The 24,006-nt window shown below is 32.4% G+C and overlaps 2 protein-coding genes across 3 annotated transcripts; both read left to right on the forward strand.

Annotated features, from left to right (window-relative positions):
• Nucleotides 1–747: 747 nt before the first annotated feature.
• Nucleotides 748–7,068, forward strand: LOC130823721 (protein DETOXIFICATION 46, chloroplastic-like). Its single transcript, XM_057688458.1, has 14 exons — nucleotides 748–1,336; nucleotides 1,436–1,530; nucleotides 2,760–2,868; nucleotides 3,533–3,588; nucleotides 4,362–4,417; nucleotides 4,502–4,640; nucleotides 4,744–4,881; nucleotides 4,985–5,053; nucleotides 5,146–5,256; nucleotides 6,043–6,171; nucleotides 6,248–6,325; nucleotides 6,422–6,493; nucleotides 6,589–6,651; nucleotides 6,740–7,068. Exons 1-14 carry the CDS (start codon nucleotides 793–795, stop codon nucleotides 6,806–6,808), a joined length of 1,728 nt encoding a protein of 575 aa, XP_057544441.1. The 5' UTR covers nucleotides 748–792; the 3' UTR covers nucleotides 6,809–7,068.
• A 5,720-nt stretch (nucleotides 7,069–12,788) lies between these two features.
• On the forward strand, nucleotides 12,789–20,032 carry LOC130823892 (protein DETOXIFICATION 46, chloroplastic). Of its 2 annotated transcripts, XM_057688725.1 has the most exons (14): nucleotides 12,789–13,418; nucleotides 14,144–14,238; nucleotides 14,960–15,068; nucleotides 15,205–15,260; nucleotides 15,954–16,009; nucleotides 16,546–16,684; nucleotides 16,790–16,927; nucleotides 17,363–17,431; nucleotides 17,544–17,654; nucleotides 17,768–17,896; nucleotides 18,396–18,473; nucleotides 18,573–18,644; nucleotides 19,126–19,188; nucleotides 19,550–20,032. In XM_057688725.1, exons 1-14 carry the CDS (start codon nucleotides 12,950–12,952, stop codon nucleotides 19,649–19,651), a joined length of 1,686 nt encoding a protein of 561 aa, XP_057544708.1. In that variant the 5' UTR covers nucleotides 12,789–12,949; the 3' UTR covers nucleotides 19,652–20,032. The 2 variants fall into 2 exon arrangements, with proteins under 2 accessions (XP_057544708.1, XP_057544715.1); XM_057688732.1 differs by lacking the exon at nucleotides 17,768–17,896 and having other exon boundaries at nucleotides 12,795–13,418.
• The last annotated feature ends 3,974 nt before the right edge of the window (nucleotides 20,033–24,006 follow it).

Consider the following 24,006-nt stretch of genomic DNA (forward strand, 5'->3'; position numbering starts at 1 on the left):
GTTTAATATAATTTCTTAAACTAATTTAACGGAAAAACAACTAATTTTAAGTATTAATGTTACTGTTCATTTAAGTACAACAATATGACGTTACGCTGTAAAATTTCTTTTAAGAATTGCTATCACTGACGTTTTCTGAAAGCTAAGTGATACCATGTAAAATATTCCATAAATAAATAATACAAAAAGTGAAATTTAGTTATTTTTTATTAGCATTATGGTTGCTCTTAAAACTCATGTTTTGAGCTCACGAGTCAAAAACCATCATAAACAGTTTTGGTCAGACACTTATGCTAGCTAATATGTATTTTTTTCTCACCACTTTTTATTATAGGGTTGATTGAGGTAACGAGATACTCCGATCCTTTAAAAAATAATAATATTACTACTTGTTTTTCTCTCAAGTTTTCTAATAGAAGTAGTTTTCCCTCCAATTCCTTCCAATTTAGTTTTGGCACACTATCCAATGTACTAATTCAATTTTAAATATCTCTAATTGTGCATAATTATAAATTATAAAAATTTGATATTAATTATAAAATTTATATTGAGATGAATCAAATAAGATTCCACTTGATTATGTTTTAACGTCTATATTAAGAATAAAATATAAATTAAAAGTAATCGATAAATAATATTAAAAAACTAAATAGCACAACTTAAAAAAAAAATATATTAGACTATTGCTCTATTAGTACATGAATCACAACTTGCTAGGACTAAATTATATTATTGGCTATATAGACTTGACATTGCAACCTGCATTTGTTACTTCCCCTGCACCAAAACACCATGCACTACAAACCCATAACTTCCATTCCCCCCCACCTTCAAACCAAAATTCCCATTATTCAACTTAATTCTTACTTTTCTCTTCCACCCTTAAACTTCAATAATTCTTACTTTTCTCTTCCACCCTTAAACTTCAATCACTCTGTATCCTCCCTTTTCTTTCCTTCCAAATCCTTCAATAAACCCCTGATAAAAATTTCATGCAATTCTAAACCCTACTCACCTTCTCAAATTCTTCCAAAACTAACTTGCATTAGCCCTACCCATGAATTTTTGATTGAAACTGATGAAACCCATGAAACCCATGAACCAGAATCTGATATTAATGGTGTTGGAATCAACCCAGAAAATGAAAAGGTTCAATCTTTGGGACCCACAAAAAATAAAGTTAAGAAAATGGAAAATCAAACAATGTTGGATCTAATTATTGAAATGATCAAGTTTTGTGGACCTGCTACTGGAATTTGGGTTTTTGGACCTTTGATGAGTCTCATTGATACTGTTGTTGTTGGACAGAGTAGTTCAATTGAGCTTGCTGCTTTAGGTATTCATCAGATCTTTACAAAATAAATTGGTTTGATTTAAATTTTTATTTTCTTTTTCTTTTGATTTGTTTGGGATGATGATGATGATGAATGAGCAGGCCCAGGAACTGTGCTATGTGATTATGCTGGATATGTGTTTATGTTTCTTTCAGTAGCTACATCCAACATGGTTGCTACTTCATTGGCTCAACAGGTCTTTTGCTTTATCATTTTATTTTACTATTTTGGGTTGGAAATTTTGTTCATCGTTTTAAAATTGTTCATTTTTTGCAATATTTTTTAAGGATTTGATTGTTATAGCCTTATAATCTATAGATTATACATTTATACTCATTGTATCATTCTTTTGTAAAATTAATTGTATTACCAATTATGTATGAAAGTCTTCAACCTCCAAGAGCAAGACAAACCGATGGTGGGGGGATTGTTATTTGTTACTCAACAATAGGGCCAGTTCTTAGCCCATTTCGGGCGGCCAATCGTCTAGTGCACAACCTCAAATATTAAATGGTGGTATTCATACTCGGTTTTGAGCAAACACTTTTTAATTGTTCAGTTTGTTACTTTTCTTATATTTGAAGCAAGTAATTTTAGAAAATAATGTCATAATATATTTTGTCGTGTAATTTTTTTTATCTTTTAATATAATATAATGAAGGTTTCATTTTAAAAGACATAGTAAAAATAAAGTAAAAATAAATAAGCGTCCAAAATCCTTGCTTTTCCCTGAGAATAATAGAAATGGTGCACTCACAAGTCACATACCGAGTTGATTTGTTTTGGTTTTTATAGTAGAGCTTATATTGATGAATTCTTTTTTGCATTTTTGTTATTGTATACATGTGACAATTTGGTTCTTTGCCAGTAAACAAGTAAAATGTAAATTTTTTTATCAAAGGAATGATTTGAAATTTTTGCTTTACCAAAAAAGGAATTAATGCTATGAAATATTCCATCTATAGTGGAGCATTTTTTTGTGTGGACAAGGAGGGAAAGAGAAAACATTGAAGAAGAGAATATTTTCTTGACACCTTTTTTAGCTAAAAATGAAAGAAGTTAAACTTGATTTGAATGAAGTTGACTTGAACCAAATATTGTTGGTCTGAACTAAATGATTAGAGGTGAAAATTTAAACAAGTTATGACTTAAAAGACGCTAAAATAGAACGTGTACAAATCTTATATAGCAGAAATATATTAGTTTCTAAAAAATACTAATAATATCTAGACAAATTAGTATTATGAGACCAGATCACCATATTATACTTATCCCGGTATTAATTTTCCTAAAAAAAAAAAAACAATTAAGGGGGAAAACAACAACGTTGACCTGATTCGACAAAAAAGTCAAACATGGTCTATTCTCAAGAAATTGATTATTGCATTTTAATTAATTTTGTTTTAATGAATGTTAAAAATGCAGGATGAGAAGCAAGAGCAGCATCAGATATCCATGTCATTATTCTTAGGTCTGGCTTGTGGAGTGCTGATGCTTTTGTTGACCAAAGGCTTTGGTGAAAGGGCAGTAACTGGTATCTTTTATTTTCAAGTGTTGCAAAATCTTCACACTAACACATTAACTTCCCATGAATATTTTTTTTTTCTCTTTTCTGCTACTCATGATATTTATTACTGTGAAGCAACTCAACCAAAAATTTAAAATGGTGGTTCGTGACGAAAGCCTAATGATATGCTATATACTATCACACTCAGTCACATAAGAACTCTTTTGGGCTAGAAGTGTGAATGTAATACATGCTCTTCTCATAATACGGTGGTAGTGCTATTCCACTTGAAATAAGGGGTGAATGATATTTGAATCTGTGCATGTTAAGGAACCAATTCAACCAAAAGCTTAAACTGGTAGTGCCGTGGTGGAAGCTTAATGATATGTTATATACTTTATCACACTCAGTCACAAAGGAGCCTTTTGGGCTAGAAGTGTGAATGCAATACTTACCCTTCTCATACATGATGGTGGTGCTAAATATTCCACTTGAAATTATGGGTGAATGATATTTGAACCTGTGCATGTTACGGAACCAACTCAACTAGAAGCTTAAGCTGACAGTTAAAGCCCCATGATATGTTATATTAAATATATTCTATCAATACCTTAGTTGAGAAGTTTTTGCTGGTTCACTTTCACCAAAAGTTTCTCTGTTTCAACTGTTGTATTTCTGCCTCTACTTTCAGCTTTTGTGGGAGTCAAGAACGGGCACATTGTGCCTGCTGCAAATTCTTATATACAGGTTTGTCTGGATTAGTAAATTTTTAATTTGACAAATGTGCAGTGTGTGGATTAAAAATTGTGCTATATGTGATTTGCATTGTGAAATTCAGAAATAAACACTTGGTTAAAAGTATGGATGTTTTTTAGTAAGCTAGCTATAAGTTCTATTAATGCTCGCTGTATCGAGATCCATCTCTTACATATGTACGAAAATAACTTAGCTGTCATTTTCCCGTGTTATTCTACTATGATACATAATTCAATATCCTAGGATTTTTAATTAAATGATCTTGGACAGTTCCCATGATGTATTAGAATTATTTCCCGGATTGACAAAGGGAAAAGTTTGAAACACCTTGAAATTTACGCATAAAGTCTCTTCTTTGCACCGATTTCATTTAATTCGTGTTTCCGACAACCAATTACCTTCATGGCCCGTTTGTTTATCGGTATAAAATGTGATAATAGTAATGAGAATTTAGGCTACATTTGCTACAAAAACCATTGACAAAGTTCATGATCATAGTTGGTTTTCCCCAATCATCCTTTTTTCTTCACAAAATTAATTCCCATCAAATGACATTTAAAACTCTGGTATTAGATGTAATAAAAAATTATGAATGAAAACAATTGATTGTGGACTGTACTTTCATCACAATTAGAAATGACATAGTACTTCTCAGTTCTCATCAAAATTTACGCTAAAAATTATTTTCATTACCACTATCTATGGCCGAATAGCAAACGGGCCGATTTTGTAGCTTAATTTAGTTTTTTTTTTTGGGCTGCTAGATTCGTGCCTTAGCTTGGCCTGCTATTCTTATTGGATCCATTGCACAGAGTGCCAGGTAACATGTTTTTGCCCTCCGTTTCATCTTGGCAATAGGCCTCAAAATGGGTTAATATACTGATGTCCTACCACTAATCTTCAGTTTAGCCATGAAAGATTCATTGGGACCAGTGAAGGCGTTGCTAATTGCCATTGTTCTCAAAGGAATTGGTAATGTAGTTCTCTGTACCTTCTTAGGGTATGGAATAGCTGGTGCGGCATGGGCAACTGCAATGACACAAGTGCGTGAGCTGCACAAATCATCTAGCTGATTCAATAATTTTACTGTTTCACTAACTATATGTTTATATTCATATCTCGTTCATTGTGGGAATGATCTTACAGATTGTTGCAGCATACATGATGATCGATGTCTTGAATACGAAAGGTTACAATGGCTTTTCTTTTTCGGTTCCATCACTTCCTGAATTACGAGAGATATTCAAAATTGCTGCCCCGGTATTTTTGACCATGGTTTCAAAGGTCTACACTCTATCATAATCGTAACTTGACGATTGATTAATTATGTGAATTCGCGCTTTTGATACAAATCAATTGATATGGAAGCTATTCTAATTTGTGTCAGATTGCCTTCTATGGTCTAATTATATATGTTGCGACATCTATGGGTACACATGTAGTGGCCGCTCATCAGGTGAGCTTAGCGGGCCTTCTGTTCAGTGATTTTCATGGCTTTTACAAACTCTAATCAATTATGCTGAACGTTCTTAACTGACGTGTGTGTAGGTCTTACTAAATATATACAGCATATGTTCCGTATGGGGTGAACCCCTTTCTCAAACGGCGCAGTCATTTATGCCTGAGCTACTATATGGATCTAACCTAAATTTAGTGAAGGTAATAGTCATCCTTAATATCTTCAATATACTTAATATGCACCAATTGCGTAACTTGAAATATTTGAGGTAATGCTGTCGGGAAAGTATAATATTTTTAGGTATCACATCTTTGTATTTTTAGGATATTATATCATTGTAATTATTTTGTTTTATTTGTTTCCTAGTTTAGCTACTCAAATCATGTATATATGAGGAAGTCTGTCATTTATGAGAATAATACAAACAAATCATTCAAAACCTTAATCTTTGTCTTAATTCTGTCTTTAATCAAATGCCTCTATTCAACAATATGTGCACTAGTAGCTCTTAGAGTGTATAACATATCTTGGGGCTTCAACCATCGGCTTAAGCTTTTAGTTGAGTTGGTTCCTTGACATGGTATCAGAAGCCAGCGTGATAAAAGGTCATGGGTTCGAATCACAACCACCCCTAATTTAAAGTGAATATTCAGTGTCAGGTATAAAGAGGTCTATGTTGTGTCTACACTTCTAGCCCAAAGGGCTCTCGTCCGAGGGGGTATGTTAGAGTATATAGCATATCTTGGGACTCCACCATCAGTGTAACCTTTTAGTTAAGTTGGTTCCTTGATAGTAACTGCCTAAAGGGAGTATTTATATCATCTCAACTCTCAAGTATCCATGTCGGATCCTCAATAATTCGACACAAACCAATGTCAATGTCGAAACTTTCTGAGTCCAAGGAACAAAGTGGAGTACTAGATTCAGCATACATCATTCATGGCTTTTATATAATCCTAATTTCGTGCAGTTTGTCCAACAAACAGGCGAGATCTCTATTGAAATCTCTATTGGTAATAGGATTGTCTAGCGGACTTCTTCTGGGAGCTATTGCAGTTGTCATCCCTATGTTCGTTCCAAATTTATTCACGTCTGATCCAGTCGTAATCCAAGAGGTTAGATAAGATTAACTCTCTAAACCCTTGTTGTATATAGTTTCTTTTTGACGATGACAATAGTCTAGTTATGCAGATGCGCAAGGTTTGCCTTTATTTATTCGTTGCTGTAAGTGTAACGCCTTGTATACTCCCATGCGAGGGAACATTACTGGTAAATTTAGCTCATTTTATTGCCCGTATCATGCCACATTTTGGTTATCATGTTCTTATAACACATTGAGATGCCCTTTTCCGTCACTACATGCAGGCTAGCAAGGATTTCAAATTCATTAGTACATCGATGAGTGCATGTTTTGCTTTTGGCGTTCTTATATTACTGGTACTCTTGTCGATCTTTTATCCGTTAAGTTTTCCATTCTTGTAGTACTCCAATCATTCAATGCGTATTCTATGTGTTTGTTCATAATTTTACAGCTTGTGAAAAATCGAGGATTAGGCTTAGCGGGTTGTTGGAGTGCTCTTGTTGTATTTCAAGCGGTAACTAAAAGTTATTTAAAATTTTGTAACATAGTTCGGTGCAAGTTATTTAACATCTACTAACTATCTTCCTTTCTTTTAACACCAGACACGCTTCCTACTCTCTCTAAGACGCATCCTTTTGAAGGATCTTAATCGCTTCAGATTGGCCGAGTAGAAAGCATCCTAGTTGTAGATTCAAGCTACCATTTAAAATTTTGCTCAGCTTCATGAGAAGATTGTACTAGTAACTTTTTTTTCTTGCTAGGGTAGATAATTGATCTTGATCCTGCAAATCTGCAATTACTTAAAAGTTTCTATTGTTTGCTTGTCTCATAGATGCTTCAAATATTGTACCGTTGTCCCACCAAAATTTTGTAATATACGAGTTTTTTTAGTATTAAAGTTTTATTCTCGATGAAATAGAGAGAATACTCATCTCGGTGCCTTTGCTCGCATTGTTAACCTTGCTTGGGGTTCATTTTGGCTTGAGAGCTAGTGGGAGATATAGTGTCGGCCTTCAAGTATATCAAAAGGTTTGGGTGGTAATATATCGAGTTTGAAATGGATTAATGTTTAATCTTGTATTTACAACGACAATCATTGTAAATCCAAATTTATAGTAAGAAAGTCTATAGAACCAAGTCAAAATATGAAAGTCTATAGAATCAAGTCAAAAAATGGATTGATCAAGTCAAAGTAGGGTAGTATTAAATTTTTACACTAGTAATTGTAAAAAAGAAGCATGTTATGCTCATAATTTATAAAAACAAATGGTTGAAGAATTATTTTTAAGAAAGACTATTTTTCAGTCAAACAACATTAAAACAAGAAGTCTATATGCTAATAATTTGCCTGTAAAATGGAGGTGGAGCTTAGTGCCCATTGGCTTTTGTAGTATATGGTTTGATGGGCTAATGAGTACCCATTCTCTAATGTTGAAAGTTGTGGTGGGAAAGAAAAACGTCCCATTTTTGTTGGGAGTTAGGCACATTATTGTGGATTGTGACCTTCCCTACTTATTTTTCTCTAAGATGAAAGCTCTATTACATATTTTTTGCCCCAAATAATGTTATAACAACTCTAGTCTACTTCGAGAATTATACGTTAACTTAATGGTTGAAATTTTTTCTTTTATCCTTAGATTCTCACCACTTATAAAAATATTTAATGTTTTCTCTTCCTAATTTGTTGAGATTCTTTTGCCTATCCCGCGTAAAAAAACCTTTATTCAATCTTGAATAAAAAAAAACTTAAAAATTTACTAAATTACCATCAACTTGTAATAATTCTCAATACTGCTTATACAGGCTCCACCCAAACACCATACTTATGTTTGACGGCTAAAATGATCAACCAGGCTTGTGTGTTCTAATGGTACCACTAAGATTGTATTAGGCCTTATAAGGACATTACAATTTATTTATGGCCATTATAAGTGAACATTCAATATAGAAAATGTAGTAACTTGAATAAGAAAAATTATTAACAATTTATGGAATTATTTCGTATTCATTGTATTTTAGTAATTTTTTTCACGTATTGCTAGTTTTTATTCTATAATCTTATTCAAAGAAAATGAAAATCCTTACAATTCCAAATCTTAACATTTTCCGTTTTTACAATTCCAAATCTTAACATTTTCCTTTTTTACAATTCCAAATCTTTCACTTGCCCCAAAAATATCACCTTTTCCTTTTTTACATTTTCCTTCTATATGTATTATTAGTAAACTAGTATAGAAACTCATGCAATTTACAAATCTTAATTATGAATTATAAATTAACATAAATAGCCAAATAGCTCTACCTAGCCATCCCTTTTATACTATACTAACGGCCCGTTTGATTAGGGGTATTAAATAATGATAATGAAAATTATTTATTGTAATAGGAGCGGCAATCTCGATACATAATTAACATATAATAATAATCTTTAATATAAAAATATTGCGGAAATCTCAAAATGCCGAACTGTTAAAAACTTCAAATCATAAAAACGAAAACTGTTTAAAACAAAAGTAAAATATTACATTTGATAAGAAATATTGTTTGCTCAAAATGAAAAAAAATAATCATCATTAAGTCATCAATAAAGATACAAAATGCAGCTAAGTTCTCGATAAATAGTAATTGTTGCGGCCTGAATTGGAACCTGAACTAAAACCTGCAAAATGCTGTCATCCATGATACGGATGACAACCGATTGAATCGGTCAGCGCTTAACGTCGAGCATAACTTTCTATCCAGCTCAAAATACGGAAATTATACACTACATTTACAAAATAATAATTTAAGTATAAACTTATAATTAATTGACACCACAGTATACTTTTACCATATTCTTTTTCTGCTACATACTTTTAAGTCATTAAGGCACCATTCTCGATCCTGACAGAAGTACGTTACTGCTACTTATACAATTTGGCATTCTTAACACTTAAGTAAGTTCATTTGGTTAATACTCATAACCGTACCATGCATCATAGCTGTAATAGGAGCGGGAATCTCGATACATAATTAACATTAATAATAATGTTTAATATAAAAATATTGCGGAAGTCTCAAAATACCGAACTGTAAACTTTAAATCATAAAAACTGAAACTGTTTAAAACAAAAGTAAATATTATATCCGATAAGAAATATTGTTTGCAAAAAAAAAGGAAAAAATACATCATCATCAAGTCATCAATAAAGATACAAAAAACAGCTAAGTTCTCGATAAATAGTAATTGCTGCGGCCTGGATCGGAACCTGAACTAAATCCTGTAAAATGCTGCCATCCATGATACGGATGACAACCGATTGAATCGATCAGCGCTTAATGCCGAGCATAACTTCCTATCCAACTCAAAATACGGAAATTATACGCTACATTTACAAAATAATAATTTAAGTACGAACTTATATTTAATTGACACCCCCATATACTTTTACCATATTCTTTTTCTATTACATACTTTTAAGTCATTAAGATACCATTCTCGATCCTGACAGAAGTACGTTACTGCCACTTTTACAATTCGGTAATCTTAACACTTAATTAAGTTCATTTGGTTAATACTCATAACTGTACCATGCATCATAGCGTCAACACTAATCAAATTTATCACTGATCAACAAGCACATCAATATGACACCTGATATGTGTAAGGGCCTGGTTAAGTGAGGACCATAGTCCTAAACCCTAACTGTCGTGGGTGCCGTCACCCCTCCAATACAATTTATGCTCGAGCTCTACAGGATAGGTAGCTAATCCCCTGTCTTACACCGTATTTTACGTGCCGGCCAACACGGGCCCCGGGATTTTACATGCCGGTCCATTACCTTACTATCAGGGTCATTCAATCAATATTCCTTCACACAAGTACATCACATTTTTATTACTACAATTTGGCTTTGACTTTGACTTTGATCAACTTAGGTGATAACCTCTTTTATTTAATAAAATTCTTAATCATAACGTAAAATTAATCTTTATGTCTTTATACATTCATTATTAAATTTTATTTTTAATACTTCACTAAATTCACACGAATAACTTAATATTCTATCAATAGTCTCCAAATTAATATTTTCCACAATTAGCTATTAAAATCTATTTCTCTTTAAATAAGTTTCCAAAATCAACATTTTCATCTTTACAATAAATAGAACTTTATTCTCTTCAAAAAAAAATCAAATATTCTAATTAAAATACAAGTTAAAATTGCATCATTTAGATAAGTTTCCAAAATTCTACAAGCTCACAAAAATCAATATTTTAAGTTTAGAAAAATAAGTAAACTTATTAGGTTTGCAAAAATCAACATTCTAGTTATAAAACAAATAAAACTTAAAATTTCACAAAAATCAATATTTCTAGTTTTAAAACAAGTCAAACTTATAATTTTCACAAAAGTTAATATTTCTAATTATAAAACAAATAAAACTTGTAATCTCACAAAATCAATATTTCCCACATAGTTTGAGTGGCAAGTATACTAAATATACTTTTACATCATTTTTCATAAATTTTCGTCAAATAGTTAGCAGATAAAATATTTTGTACTAAATAGTGATTAAAAGTTACTTTTATTATGAAATCTCATATATTCAAGAAAAACACTTCAACATTTTATAACTTATAAAATTTTCTCAAAAAAAATATCTTTTCAAATTGTTATTTTATTGTTATCACAAAAATAGTTGTAATAATTTAAAATAGTAAATCAAATTTTTATATGATAGCGGTCGAATGGGCTATGAGTGTTTTGGGCCTTTTTACATAAAAAGAACGACTTAATTTAATTTATTATACTAAATCCTAGATTTAAATAATTAACATAACCACTTACAAAAATAAAAACTTTATGCAATAACTTAGAAATTTACTATCACCTTAAGGATAAACTTAAATCTCAAAATAAAGTATAATAACAATATTCTTAATATAACCATACTTAATAAAAAATATATTCATAAAATAACTTACTACCTTATAAACTAATTTGAAGGCTAACATAAACATATTAATAAAGTTTTAACATAAAAATTCTTAAATATAATAACATTCATAATGTAATATAACTCATAAATATACTAGGACTAGTTTATAACATGAATCATACTTAGTATCACTAGAATATAATTTTGCACCCAACTTTCTAAACTTGTTCAAAGATTATTAAATTAACATACAAAAAAATACTTTTAGCATACACATACTTAATATAATCTTGATCATAATTTCATTAAACTAACTTCCTACTAAAACATATTAGTATATTTCGTACTTTTGCCTATTATAAAGTAAATATAATGTAAAATTCCACAAAAAAGTAGGGTAAGAAGTTATACCATACTAACACTAAGGATTAGTACTAAGTACTAATAGGAAAATAATATGAAATAAGACTCTCCAAGATAGATAATAATACTCCAAAGATAATTAATCCAAACTCCCAAAATAATGATGATCTTCTAAACTCCCAAAATAATTAAATCTGAACTCCAAAAATAATGATACATTAAGTACTCAAAGTAATGACCCAATAATGCTCCATAATGATGATGATTTAAGCTAAATAAAGAGTGTTCTAAGCTCCATGTTTTTGCTTTTCTTCAATTAATAATAAAGGTATTAATGTAGTAAGGTTTTAATGAAGTGAAAATATAAGAAAGAATGTTAGAAAGATTTGATGATGGTGGTGTAAGTGATCTCATGGCTAAGGGGTATTTATAATGCGTTTGGGCAACTTTGTAGTTCACTAGATTGTATGAAAAAGAGTGTTAGAAGTATAGAAGAAGGTTAACTTGTGTAAGTGAATGTGTAAGAGTTGAAGTGTGTAAGTGAATGTTTAAGAATTTGGAGTGTAGAAGAATGTTAGCTTGTGTAAGGAAATGGTGATAGTCTGTGTAAGTGATGAACATCATGGGTTACTATAGAAAAGAATTTGGTTTATCAAATTTTTGTTCTAGTATGTACAAGTGAATATACTTTAAAATAATTGGTAAATTTGATCATGAAAATATGTAGTTTACTAAGAAAGTTTTGCTTAAACTATACTTAAAGTTAATAATTAAAATACGATTCATTTTTATGTATAAAATAATTAAATTAAAGTTATAAGGTTAGAATAATAAGTTAGTGTTAAAACGTAACGTTTTACAAAACCGTGAATATAATAATAAAATTTTATTTTTTGTACTATAAAATAATAAAATAATATTTTAGTGCTAAGATTTTAAACAAAAAAATAGTTTAAAGTTTAATATTTGAAAGAAATTACAAAATCGGAAAAAGTTTAGGAATTAAAGATGGATTGAAATAGATAACCAAAAGATTAGAAATTTGAATTGAAAATTCGGAATAATTAATCGGAAGATTAAGAATTTTGAGTCTGTTACATTTATAGTGTAAAATTCAAAAAAGTTTTTTTTGTTTACAAATTTTCATTACCACCTGATACGAACTCTTCCAGTGGTAATGCATAGGAATGAATTTTATAAAGAAAATAAGATGATTGAAGTTGGACAAACATGACCATCAAGGTAACCAAGAGGTTTTTCAACCAAAATTACACTAATTTTTCATTGTCATTAACACGTTTATTACCATCTACCAAACGGGCCATAAATACTACATTTGTCCATATTTGGTGAAAGACTTGCTATATTCACTTCATTTTTGGATCTTTCAAGTTCCAACTGCTGCAGACCTGCAGTCTATGTCTATTACAACTCTCGAGTCATTCCAAGATCAAATCTTTTCTATCTTTCCTTTTCTTTATCGTCTTCTTCTTTTTCTTTACTTTTTCTCCTCTGTCATATTAAGCAATGCTACTCAATGCCATGCCTCCATTTTCTTCCTTCATTTCAGTGAAACCCACTACTATAAACCCATCTTCTTTAACCCCTATTACCTATAACTATATTTCTTCACATTTGCCCCCCAAACTCTTTCGAATTCATTCAAAGTTACCTTCTTTTAATCACTCAACTCTTCAAATTTCTCATAAACTTCATTGCATTTTGCATGGACAAGAACTTTCAAGTGAAACCCTTGTTGCAGAATCTGATATTAGTGATGATAAGGATGAACAAAGTAGCTCAGTTTTACAAGAGAAGATTGAATTAGTGGAGCCCACTAGTGGGAATAACTCTAATCAAAGCTTATGGGATCAAATGATTGAGATTATCAAGTTTTCTGGACCTGCTACTGGCCTTTGGATTTGTGGACCTTTGATGAGTCTTATTGATACTGCTGTTATTGGCCAAGGCAGCTCCATCGAACTTGCTGCTTTAGGTGATATCATCTGTATTTTTGTGCTTTTTCTGGGATTTTTTTTGCTTTTTTTTTTATTTTGAGTTTTGTTGTGTTAATAATTTACCTTTTACTATTATCATAATTAAATTTTTAAGTTCCATTGTGTTAAGATTGTGCGAATGAAACCAATTTAATCAAAAGTTTAAGCTGATGGTTGAAACCTTAATATATGTTATTTATTTTAACACGCTCCGTCACACGAGAGCCCTTTGGGCTAGGAGTGTGAATGTATCACCGGCCCTCTACATACCTAGAGCTAAATATTCCATTTTAAATGTTGGGTGGTTGAGATTCGAACTCGTGACCTCTTGTCATACTGGCTCTGATACCATGTCAAGGAACCAACTGAACCAAAAACTTAAATTGATTGATGGTTGAGGCCCCAGGATATCTTATATAATTTAACACATTGAGTTTTGCTTCCAAGGTTCAATCCCAAATACACCATGTAACATAATTTGTTGTTTTGGATTCACCATTTGCTCAAATGACTCTAAAATAGCCTAAAACTAACCGTAATTTGCTTTTTTTTGACTTACGATTTGCAAGGAGATAAGTAAACTATGTGATAGTGGTTTTAGCTCATAAGGGTAAGATAGTGTACATATGACCCTCCAATTCCCGCCTAGGTGAGAGCACGTTGGGGTAATAAAATTTTGTGTAGACTGTAGTTTTAATGTAAATTGTAATGTTTGTTTGGACAGGTCCTGGAACTGTTCTATGTGATTATATGAGCTATGTATTTATGTTCCTTTCAATTGCTACTTCTAATATGGTGGCCACCTCACTTGCCAGACAGGTGCACTATTCTGCTGACTAATATGATTTATACTAGTATTCTATATATTCCTAGTTGAATAGGAGTATTCCATATCTGATCAAAGGTTTTTTTAAAATATTAGAAAATTGAGTTTGATGCCAAAAAGTAACCACTTCCTCTGTTTCTTATAGAGCTTTACACACTGACACTTACTTTAACAATGGTTGTGGTAATAAAGGAAAAAGACAGACTTGGTGGAGATAGAGGTGTTTAAAACAGATCCGATGGCCCGAAATTTATTAGACCTTGTAATCGAACCCGACTTAAAAAATGATTTATAATTATGTAAAAAATAGTATGGACCCAAAATCCGATTTCAATCCGACCAAAAACACCTAACCCGAAACCAACCTGATAACCCCAATGAACACCTTTAGGTGGAGAGGTTGAAGACTTTATAGTAAAGCGAGAGCAGAGAGTATTATGAACTATAGGGACGGACTAAAATAAAAAGTGTAATAATATCATACAGATACAATATTGAAGTTTGTATGCTGGTAGTCTTTTCTTGGAATTCTTATTTAAATTGTAAATTCAACCTAGTGAATTCTTACTTTGGCCTTATTATGTTGAAATAGCTCAAAATAGAGATGTGGTCTATTCTTAAGGATGGAGTGTAAACCTTGTTTTTGTACTATGATTTTGTATAGGGAGATCAATATAAAGAATAATGCGTTGTGTCTGTGTGTGATCAATGCAGGATGAAGAACAAGTACAACATCAGATATCAATCTTGTTGTTTCTGGGTCTAGCTTGTGGTGTGTTGATGCTTGGATTTACAAAAATTTTCGGTGCATGGGCTCTAAGTGGTAATTAAATTTGATAGTTACATTTTCGGTTACTAATATTGGACTTAAAGTCTTAAACAAATGCAATCATACCTTGGCGTCTTCTACGAAATATTAAGATATTTGATGACAAAGACTGCTCTTACTATTTTTGCAGCTTTTGCTGGAGCAAAAAATGTGCACCTTATTCCTGCTGCAGATACTTATGTTCAGGTTTGTTACTTTTGTACATTCGGTATGATCTTGGCTGCATTGTTGAGCGAGAAAATGATAGTGATTTACGACTCTAAGAGTACTTATGAATTGCGACAATTTAAGACAACTTGTTGAAATGGTTATGATCACTTTGGGATGAAAATTGATTGTTTTGTCTGTACGTGGTCATAGTCTCATCTGTGTCGGATATTTTGCTTATTGAGATGGCACCGATGAAGTTGTCATCTTCAAGTACGTATGACTTCTTATTGTGAAAGTTAACAAAAGTGGATGCATACTTCATCGAAATTCCATAAGAATTATCAAATATATGTTTCATGAAGTGATCGAAATGCCATAAGGATACTGCCACGTATCATATTTGACCCCCTCTACTGGTTACCAAGGAGTCTAGTGCTTTAAAATTAGACTACCACCAAAGTTTGGACTTTTAAATTTTAATAAAAAGTTGGAATTTTTAGAATTAAATCATCTAAAGTTGGGATTTTTAAAAGTAATTTTCCCTTTATTATATTGATTCTATTCTTATAAGTTGCGTTCCATCATATTTTTGACGCTTATTTGCTTTCTCTTCTAAGTTGCTTACCAAGTTACCATGATATTTTTGACGCATATTTGCTTTCTCTTCTAAGTTACTTCAACTTCATTTTAAGATCTTGAATATCTTATTTGTTCCCTTCTGCTTTCTAGATTCGAGCTTTAGCATGGCCTGCTATTCTTGTGGGATGGGTTGCTCAGAGTGCAAGGTATATATATTGACAGATACTGTTTCTTGTATGATATTGTATATATAGTACGATGGCTATTGGCTAGTTTGCTACAGTTTTGTTAGGTGGTGTTTAAGCCGTTCGTTGAATGATTGTTTTTCTTTGAGCTATTTGTTGAGTGTTGAGATGTCAATACATGTGTTTGGTGCATTCGGTCGGTTGTTAGAAAAATATGATTTTGTAAACCATTACTCCCTCTGTTCCTCTCATTTTGCATCACTTTTCATTTTAGTTTGTCCCACTGATTTTGCGTCCTTTCCTTTTTTGACAATGGTCCCACTATTCTTTTAATCTCATCCACAAACTTATACTCCCTCTCCATCTTAACCACCATTTTTATCCTATACCTGTTTTTTGTCTGATATTCCAATCGTATTTCTCTTTCTCCTAAATTTCATCCATTTTACAATAGGTGCAAAATGACATGAACATAAATAGTATTGTACTAATTAATTACATTTTTGTACTCTTTCACCTATATGTTTATACACCGATGTTTACGTCTTTTTTAATAGTTTGGGCATGAAAGATTCGATGGGACCTTTGAAGGCTTTGGTAATTGCAAGTGTAATAAACGGTGTTGGTGACATAGTACTTTGTATGTTCCTTGGCTATGGGATTGCTGGTGCAGCATGGGCGACTGCAGTATCACAAGTGTGTTACTTCGCTTTCATATTCTAAATTCCTCTGATTATAAGTATGCTGCTCACAACATTACATTTTCTTCCTGGATCATCGTATTTGAATATCCATTTTTAGATTGTTGCAGCATACACTATGATTGATGCTCTAAACAAGAAGGGATACAATGGTTTTTCTATCGAAATACCAACTCCTGCTGAACTTCAAGAAATTTTGACAATTGCTGCCCCAGTATTTATAACTATAGTTTCAAAGGTTTGTTGCTAACTAAAGAAGCCATCTATGCCTAACGCTATACGAAGAACGAATTTTAATTATTCTGAACATAGTCAAAAATAAGGTTGAATCAACGTATCGCGACTGTTTCATAAAGGTTTTTGAGTTTCATGACCGAAGTTAGAGGTGTTCAAAATAGATCTGTTGACCTAATATTCACCCGACATTTTAATCGAACTCGATTTGACCCGACTTAAAAATGGAATTTCAATTATGTCAAAACCAATGTGGACACAAAACCCGATTATCAACCGACCTGAAATTGACCTGATGATTCGAATGAACACCTCGAACCGAAATACATGCCGCATTGACTACGAAATCCTTTGGCGACCATAACCAAGACCTTGTTTTTGCACCATGATTATGAAGCTAGATTAAGTTGATATACACGATATGTTGATGTTATTTCAGGTGGGCTTCTACTCATTGATTATCTACTTTGCAACATCTATAGGAACGCAAACAATTGCTGCTCATCAGGTGAGCTAAATCTGTGGAGGGAACAGTAGAAACTGTGGAATGATATGTTTGTCTTTGTGTTGCATCTCTACGTAATTGCTAATTCATGCCCGGCCAACTGAATATTGTATAGGTCTTGACACAAATATTCCACATGTGTGCGGTATGGGGTGAACCTCTTTCGCAAACTGCACAGTCGTTCATGCCTGAACTTCTGTACGGAGTGAATCGAAGTTTAGTGAAGGTATGTTCCCTGTCAGTGCCTCTTAATAAAATCTTCATTGTTTGCTAAGTGCGTGACTGCGTGCTATGGCTCACATATTGTACTTGCACCTTGAATGTATTTGCCACAAACAGGCTCGGGACCTGCTGAAGTCTCTTTTGATAATAGGGGGTTCCGTTGGACTTGTTCTCGGAATTGTGGCAACATCGGTTCCTTTCTTGGCTCCCAGTGTCTTCACTCCTGACCGTGCAGTTATAGCCGAGGTTTTTATTTTTTTCAATTACATGGATTGCTGATGCTTATGGGACTGATTAGGCAAGTAGATAGACGCTAATCGAATTATGTATATTCCTACATAAAGTATATCCTCCTCATCATTCCATTCCATGACCCTGATGCTGTTAGGTGGCTCCCACCTATGCCGCTATGCGGTGTTTAGGGGGTTAGATGTAAGCAACTTTACCCTTGTTAGTGATAAAAAAGAGGTTTTCGATTGACGTTCGGTGGCAAACATCATCTACAAATTCACACTGGAGCCAATGGGTTTTTCCAATATACTCCCTTTCTAAAGTTGAGCTGCACTCCCAATGGCGAAAGTAGACCAATTTTTTCGCGGGGGGAGTTGTTTATTAACTAAATAAATAATCGATCTATATTGTACAAAAATTTTTCACTACCATGAAAATCATAATAAAAAGTGACAAATTTCAAGTAAATGTCCATTCGATATTACTGTTGCAATATGAAGTCGTTTAACTGCAGATGCACAAAGTCTGGGTTCCGTTCTTCCTTTCTTTATGTGTGACTCCATGTATACTCAGCTGCGAAGGAAGTTTGTTGGTAAGAGCGTATTCCTTTGGACTTTGGTTGTGCTTGAATCATTTTCGACATGCAGTAAATCATTAATTATGTTGCATTGGAATGGTTTTTGACATGCAGGCAGGAAGGGATCTCAAATTTATTAGTTCATCGATGAGTGCATGCTTTGCCTTGGGCACCCTTGTCTTGCTGGTATTACCCGTGTGACTAATATCTCGTATTGAAACTCTTGCAAACTGTACTATAGTCTGTTGAAAAATAACCCACATGTGATCCCATATTGAAAAATTAGAGAGAGATTGACTAACATATATACTTGATAGGCTACTCCCAATACCAACTGATTTTCACTAATTCTTTATTGAGACCATCTCACCATGAGACGGCATCAATTGGGTTAGCCCAAAATTCAAAAAAAAAAATGCTGCTTTTTACAATTCAAATTTCATTGTTTTTTTATGTTTTCCCTTATTAGGTTATTTGTATGGGCTCGTCTCACGGTGAGACGGTTTCATACAAGACTTGCTGGTTGGTTTTAGGTTGGAAACTCATCGGGTTTATGTATGGTCAACTCTTCAATGTGGGTCTTGTATACAAGCCCAAATCCGTTCATGTGACAGTTTGACGACTATCAAGCTAATTTGACACATATTTTCAATTTGTTCTATGACAGCTTGTGAGAAGTCAAGGATTGGGTTTGGTTGGCTGTTGGTGTGCACTTGTCGGATTCCAATGGGTAACTTTTGTCATTTTAATTCAGGATATTAAGAATAATTTCATCTTTATTTGTCATATATGTTCCCTGCTGAAAATCAACTCAAAATAACCTATGTTTGACAATTCTTCCTCGAGCCAAGAGTCTCACTGGCCGTAAGCTCTTAACCTCCTTGTTTCTTTTAATAAGGGTATGGTCTGTTGTCTACCAACTCTCCCCAAACTCTGTTCATAGCTTCTATGAGCATAATATATCGGGTATTAATAATGATGATGAAAAACTCATGTTTGGCCATTGTATTCTCCTTATAATTCAAATGTTCAAATGCTTGCATTTTGGGACTATTGCTGACCACATAATTCTTTTCCGACTCAATGGCCAGGCACGATTTTTTCTCGCTCTACAACGCCTTCTTTCTCGTAATGGAATTTTGTTCTCCGAGGATCTTGAACGTTACAGGTTATCTGAGCTGAAAACAGCTTAGGTATTGATCGCCCCACCATATTGGAAGAGCTTCAAAGAAACTTTTGGTGCTTCGAGTGTCTCTTTTATACCACATTGTCAAGAAATCGTGCTCAGCATTGTTCTCCGGAAGCCTAAACGAGGCTTAAAAGAAGGCGTACCAACGCGAAGACGCGATGCAACTATACAGTAACAAGTGATAGTGCAATAGTAATATATATACTAGTTGAAGAAATTCTTCCACTATTTGAATCTATTCAAGTTTGTCATAGATTTATATGCTTCAGTACTGATGCTCATTACAATTCACAGTCAAAATTTCATTTCTAGTTCCAAAAGTACACATAATTAAAGATGTTAAATGTCACTTATGTAAGGTTAAATGCAAAATCAAGTTCAAACAGATCATCTCTGCTCAAAGCCACCAAAATTCACTTATTTGGCTACGGTGCTTATACTTTGTTTATTTATTTTGTCACTTATGTTTTTATTAGTTTACGACCCTTGTGGGGCAATTAATTCAAAATTTTGGTATAAATGATTGCTCATATATCGATTTTCTTGACATGCAAATCGAGAAGACATTTAACGATATTTTTACATGTGTTGACAATTTTTTAAAAAATTCAGATATTGTGATCATCTTTATGGGTTGTCCGTAATTTGAAAATTTATTCGAAATGAATACTCATATGCCGATTTTTCGGATAAGGCATCCGAGGGGATATTTAGCGTCATTTTCATTGGTACTAATAAATTTTCTTAATGTGCTATTTTTACCCATTGTAACAAAACTAATTTAGAAAATAAGTAAAAAGCAATTTTAAAAATTTAAAATCAAAATTAATATTAATATATAAGATTATAAATAAAAAGTCAAATGTCATCTATGTAAAATCAAAAGTAAAATCTAAGTCAAATAGATGATTCAACAACTTTGTTAAAATATTTTTATTTTTTAATTTATCAGTGCTATAACTCGCTTAAAATAATTTTTGCCATTTAATTTCTAAAAGGACAAGTGTTCCATTGGCTATGTGACACTCTAAAGAAATACCTACTACTCCTACATGGAGTATTTTATGAAACTCAACAAATGACCAATTAATTTTTGCAACCTAATCCCAAATAGTAAGTAGTAGTACCCCTTTCTTCCTAAATCCTAATACTAGTTCTATCTATTTTGAAGGGCCAAAAACAAGGGTGCTTTCTTGTATTAATTTATTATTTAATAGCTATTTCATTATGATGAATCATGATTTCATTCATTGACTAACTAACACTAATGTGATTAATATATTATTTAAGTGCTTGACCTAGCTTTGTTAAGGTATATTTTTAATATCTTTATCCTAACTTTTCCTATAGCCCCAATCAAATGGCTAAATGGAAAGGATTGATTTTAATTAGGTTCTCCATTGCAACAAAATCTATACAATAAAGTTCCATATCATGTATCAAAGATCAACTTTTTCTTATTAAGGTGAGTTGTTAAGAAATAACAACTTTCTTCTAAAGCAAAGATTAAATATAATTTTTGTCATCTTTTTAGAAAGAATATTTTTTTGCCGAATAACCCGAGTCAATTATCAATTTCAGCAAAAAATTATGTTCATCTAAAACACTAATATTACAAAAACATGTAGTTGCCTTGATAAATTCATATTGGTGAATTCAATTCAGGTCTTCCATGTCAAATTCAAACAAAATTACTATTTATTAGTACCATGAGCTTCATACATGATAATCAAATGCTTCATCCACTTATTTTTATTGATTAAAACTATGAACTGAAGTAGCAGACTATACTTAATCGTCAAGCGCCCATAAATAAAAAGCCTACATATTAATCCAACAACATCTATATCTCAATAAGAATTTTGTAGTATCAATTATAGTTTTAAAAGAATGAATCCAACAAGAAACTCCTATCAAAAAATAGAAAAAATGTGCATCAAACTCATCATATCCAATTGAAAAATCCAATTAAGAACCACTCCATCCCTTAAAAATCCTTAACTTTTGTAGCCAATACACTTCTTATAACACAAGCATCACTAGAAATCTCCTCCATATAAGAGCAATCCCTTTGTACAATCCCATGATCATGATCATCAACAATAAAATCTTTTATTTGATCACATAACCCTGAATAATCCTCTCTTAACAACAAAGCATTATGAAGTATAGCACAAGCACCAACACATGCAACTGCATTCCTATAATCTTCCTCAATTGGCTTACGCAAAATACCCCAATTCTTCAAACTACCAATTGTTTTTAGGATCGAAATTCGCATTTTTCCCAATATAGAATTGAAATTCTCTTCAACTGACCCTGGTTTTGGATCATTGTAAGGAATCATAAGCCAAGGAAGTAATGGGTATTCATTATTTTCTCCTAAAAAATATTGATTTATAGGAATTGGAATTTCTCCTACATGAATTGGAGGGGAATTTAGCAAGTTTCCGTCTTCTATGTCCCTATACAAAGAAGTAGATTTCAAGATTTCATTGTTTTTCTTATCACCATGATATCCTGCAACAATGCTTAGAATTCGACACGATGAATCAACAACTATTTGAGCGGATATACTTTTTTCTTGATGATTTGTTTGTTTAACGTTAAATCTTGTACGACCAATGATTCCACAGCAATAAGGTAAACCTGTAATAGTTTCAATTTTTTTTGAAACTGAGTCCAACTCGGTCGAGTTCGGAAACCCAACCCAGAATCTGAAATTTGTACATAAAACCCTACACAATTGTTTAGAACAGAATTTTGCAACTCGGGCAGTGACTCGGAATCGGTGAGCGATTTCTGAGTAGTCTGACCCTGTTGAAAGCCGGTATAACCCAATACCGAGTCGTAACTCGGCTGAAAGATGGGGTAATCCAACCGGATCACGGCACTCAAGGAGAGGTTCGAGTAATCCAGATAGCCAGTCAAAGGTGGAAGGTTCCATGTTGAAGAACAGCCGGAACGAGTTAGGGTTTTTGACTAGGACTGAGTCAACTCGGGCGAGTCGAGCGAGTTTGGAATGCCCAGAAAGGGATTCATGATCAGAATCGGAATCTGAGATGTGGGTTCGGGTCCGTTTCCGGGAATGAGAGGCGGCGATTTGGGTGGTGAATATAAAGTGATGGAGGAGGGAAAATAGGGAAAGGGAATGGGAATTAGGGGAATGGGAAAAGGGAGTAGGTGTAGAAGGGAAAAGAAGAAGGATAAGAAGAGTAAGTTGAGAAAGAAGAGAAGAGAGTAAAGCTGCAAAATGTTTAGAATCCATTCGGAATTGGTCAGTTTTTTTGTTCTGTGTTTGTTTCTGACTTGTGTTGTGTGTGAGAGAACTGAGAAGTGAAGTAGAATCAGATAAATCTGGTAATGGGTGGAATAAAAAGGTTACAAAGTGGAGCCCACAAGAATCGAGACTTTGGCAAATCAGCTTTTTTATGGTACCCTTCATTTGTGGGCGTCTCATCATTTTTTATTCAACTCATGTACTCCTATAAATATCAAAATTCTGCTATGTTGATTGTCTAATCAATTCACTTCATTTTTTACTCTTCTGTCTCCACAGAATTGCATTAAAAAAAATTTTTTTTTTTAAATGAATATTGGTAAAAAATAAAATGAGATAATGAATTTTATAGATAAAATTAGAAGAAAATTAAAATATATGGATGGGATTGAAAGAAAAAAGTGGACTTTTATACAAAAATAAAAACAATGCAAAATAAGTATGACGAACTAAAATGACAATGACCAGTGAGACAGAGGGAGTATGTTATAGTTAGTATTAGTAATCTTAATTTTAATATTTTTATATGTTTATTCATATATTCACCGCTAACTTTATTTTAATAATATTTATAATGTTTGGTTTCCACATGTTTTTCACTAATTTTTTATTATTAATTTTTGTTGTTTGTGGTATCAATATTTTTTTATAACATTATTATATTTTTTTAATGTTTATAATTCTCACTTTTTCTCTATTAAGTTTATCATGTAATAAAATAATATCTCTACTATCTAAAAATATTCAACTTTTCTAAATTCTTATGAATATTTCTTACAGAAACATCAAATAGAAACAAAGTGAGTAGAAAAAAGAAAAAGTAAGTTAATATTGAAATAAAAATTAAAGAAAATGTGTTATTTTAGCCAAAATAAAACTAACAAGATTTGTGAAACTAACAAAAAAAAAGGAAAGATAATAAATTCTATGGGATTAAGAAATATTTAAAAAGATTGGATTAAAGTGTGCAATTAGCCAGTTTGGTGTTCGGTATTAGATGGAGAATGGTGATGAAAATTAATATATAATATTTTTAGACAATCTCTTGATAAGTGTAATATCATGCTTATTCAACTTTA

The sequence above is a fragment of the Amaranthus tricolor genome, chromosome 1, assembly GCF_026212465.1.
Source record: "Amaranthus tricolor cultivar Red isolate AtriRed21 chromosome 1, ASM2621246v1, whole genome shotgun sequence".
Lineage (NCBI taxonomy): Eukaryota > Viridiplantae > Streptophyta > Magnoliopsida > Caryophyllales > Amaranthaceae > Amaranthus > Amaranthus tricolor.

Bases quoted from the DNA above. Each gene is read 5' to 3' on its own strand.
- LOC130823892 (XM_057688725.1), top strand. From the start codon at position 12,950: ATGCTACTCAATGCCATGCCTCCATTTTCTTCCTTCATTTCAGTGAAA. The intron at 13,419-14,143 runs GTGATATCATCT...TTGTTTGGACAG, and splicing joins CATCGAACTTGCTGCTTTAG to GTCCTGGAACTGTTCTATGT. The intron at 16,685-16,789 runs GTGTGTTACTTC...ATCCATTTTTAG, and splicing joins GGGCGACTGCAGTATCACAA to ATTGTTGCAGCATACACTAT.
- LOC130823721 (XM_057688458.1), top strand. From the start codon at position 793: ATGCACTACAAACCCATAACTTCCATTCCCCCCCACCTTCAAACCAAA. The intron at 2,869-3,532 runs GTATCTTTTATT...CTCTACTTTCAG, and splicing joins TGGTGAAAGGGCAGTAACTG to CTTTTGTGGGAGTCAAGAAC. The intron at 3,589-4,361 runs GTTTGTCTGGAT...TTGGGCTGCTAG, and splicing joins CTGCAAATTCTTATATACAG to ATTCGTGCCTTAGCTTGGCC.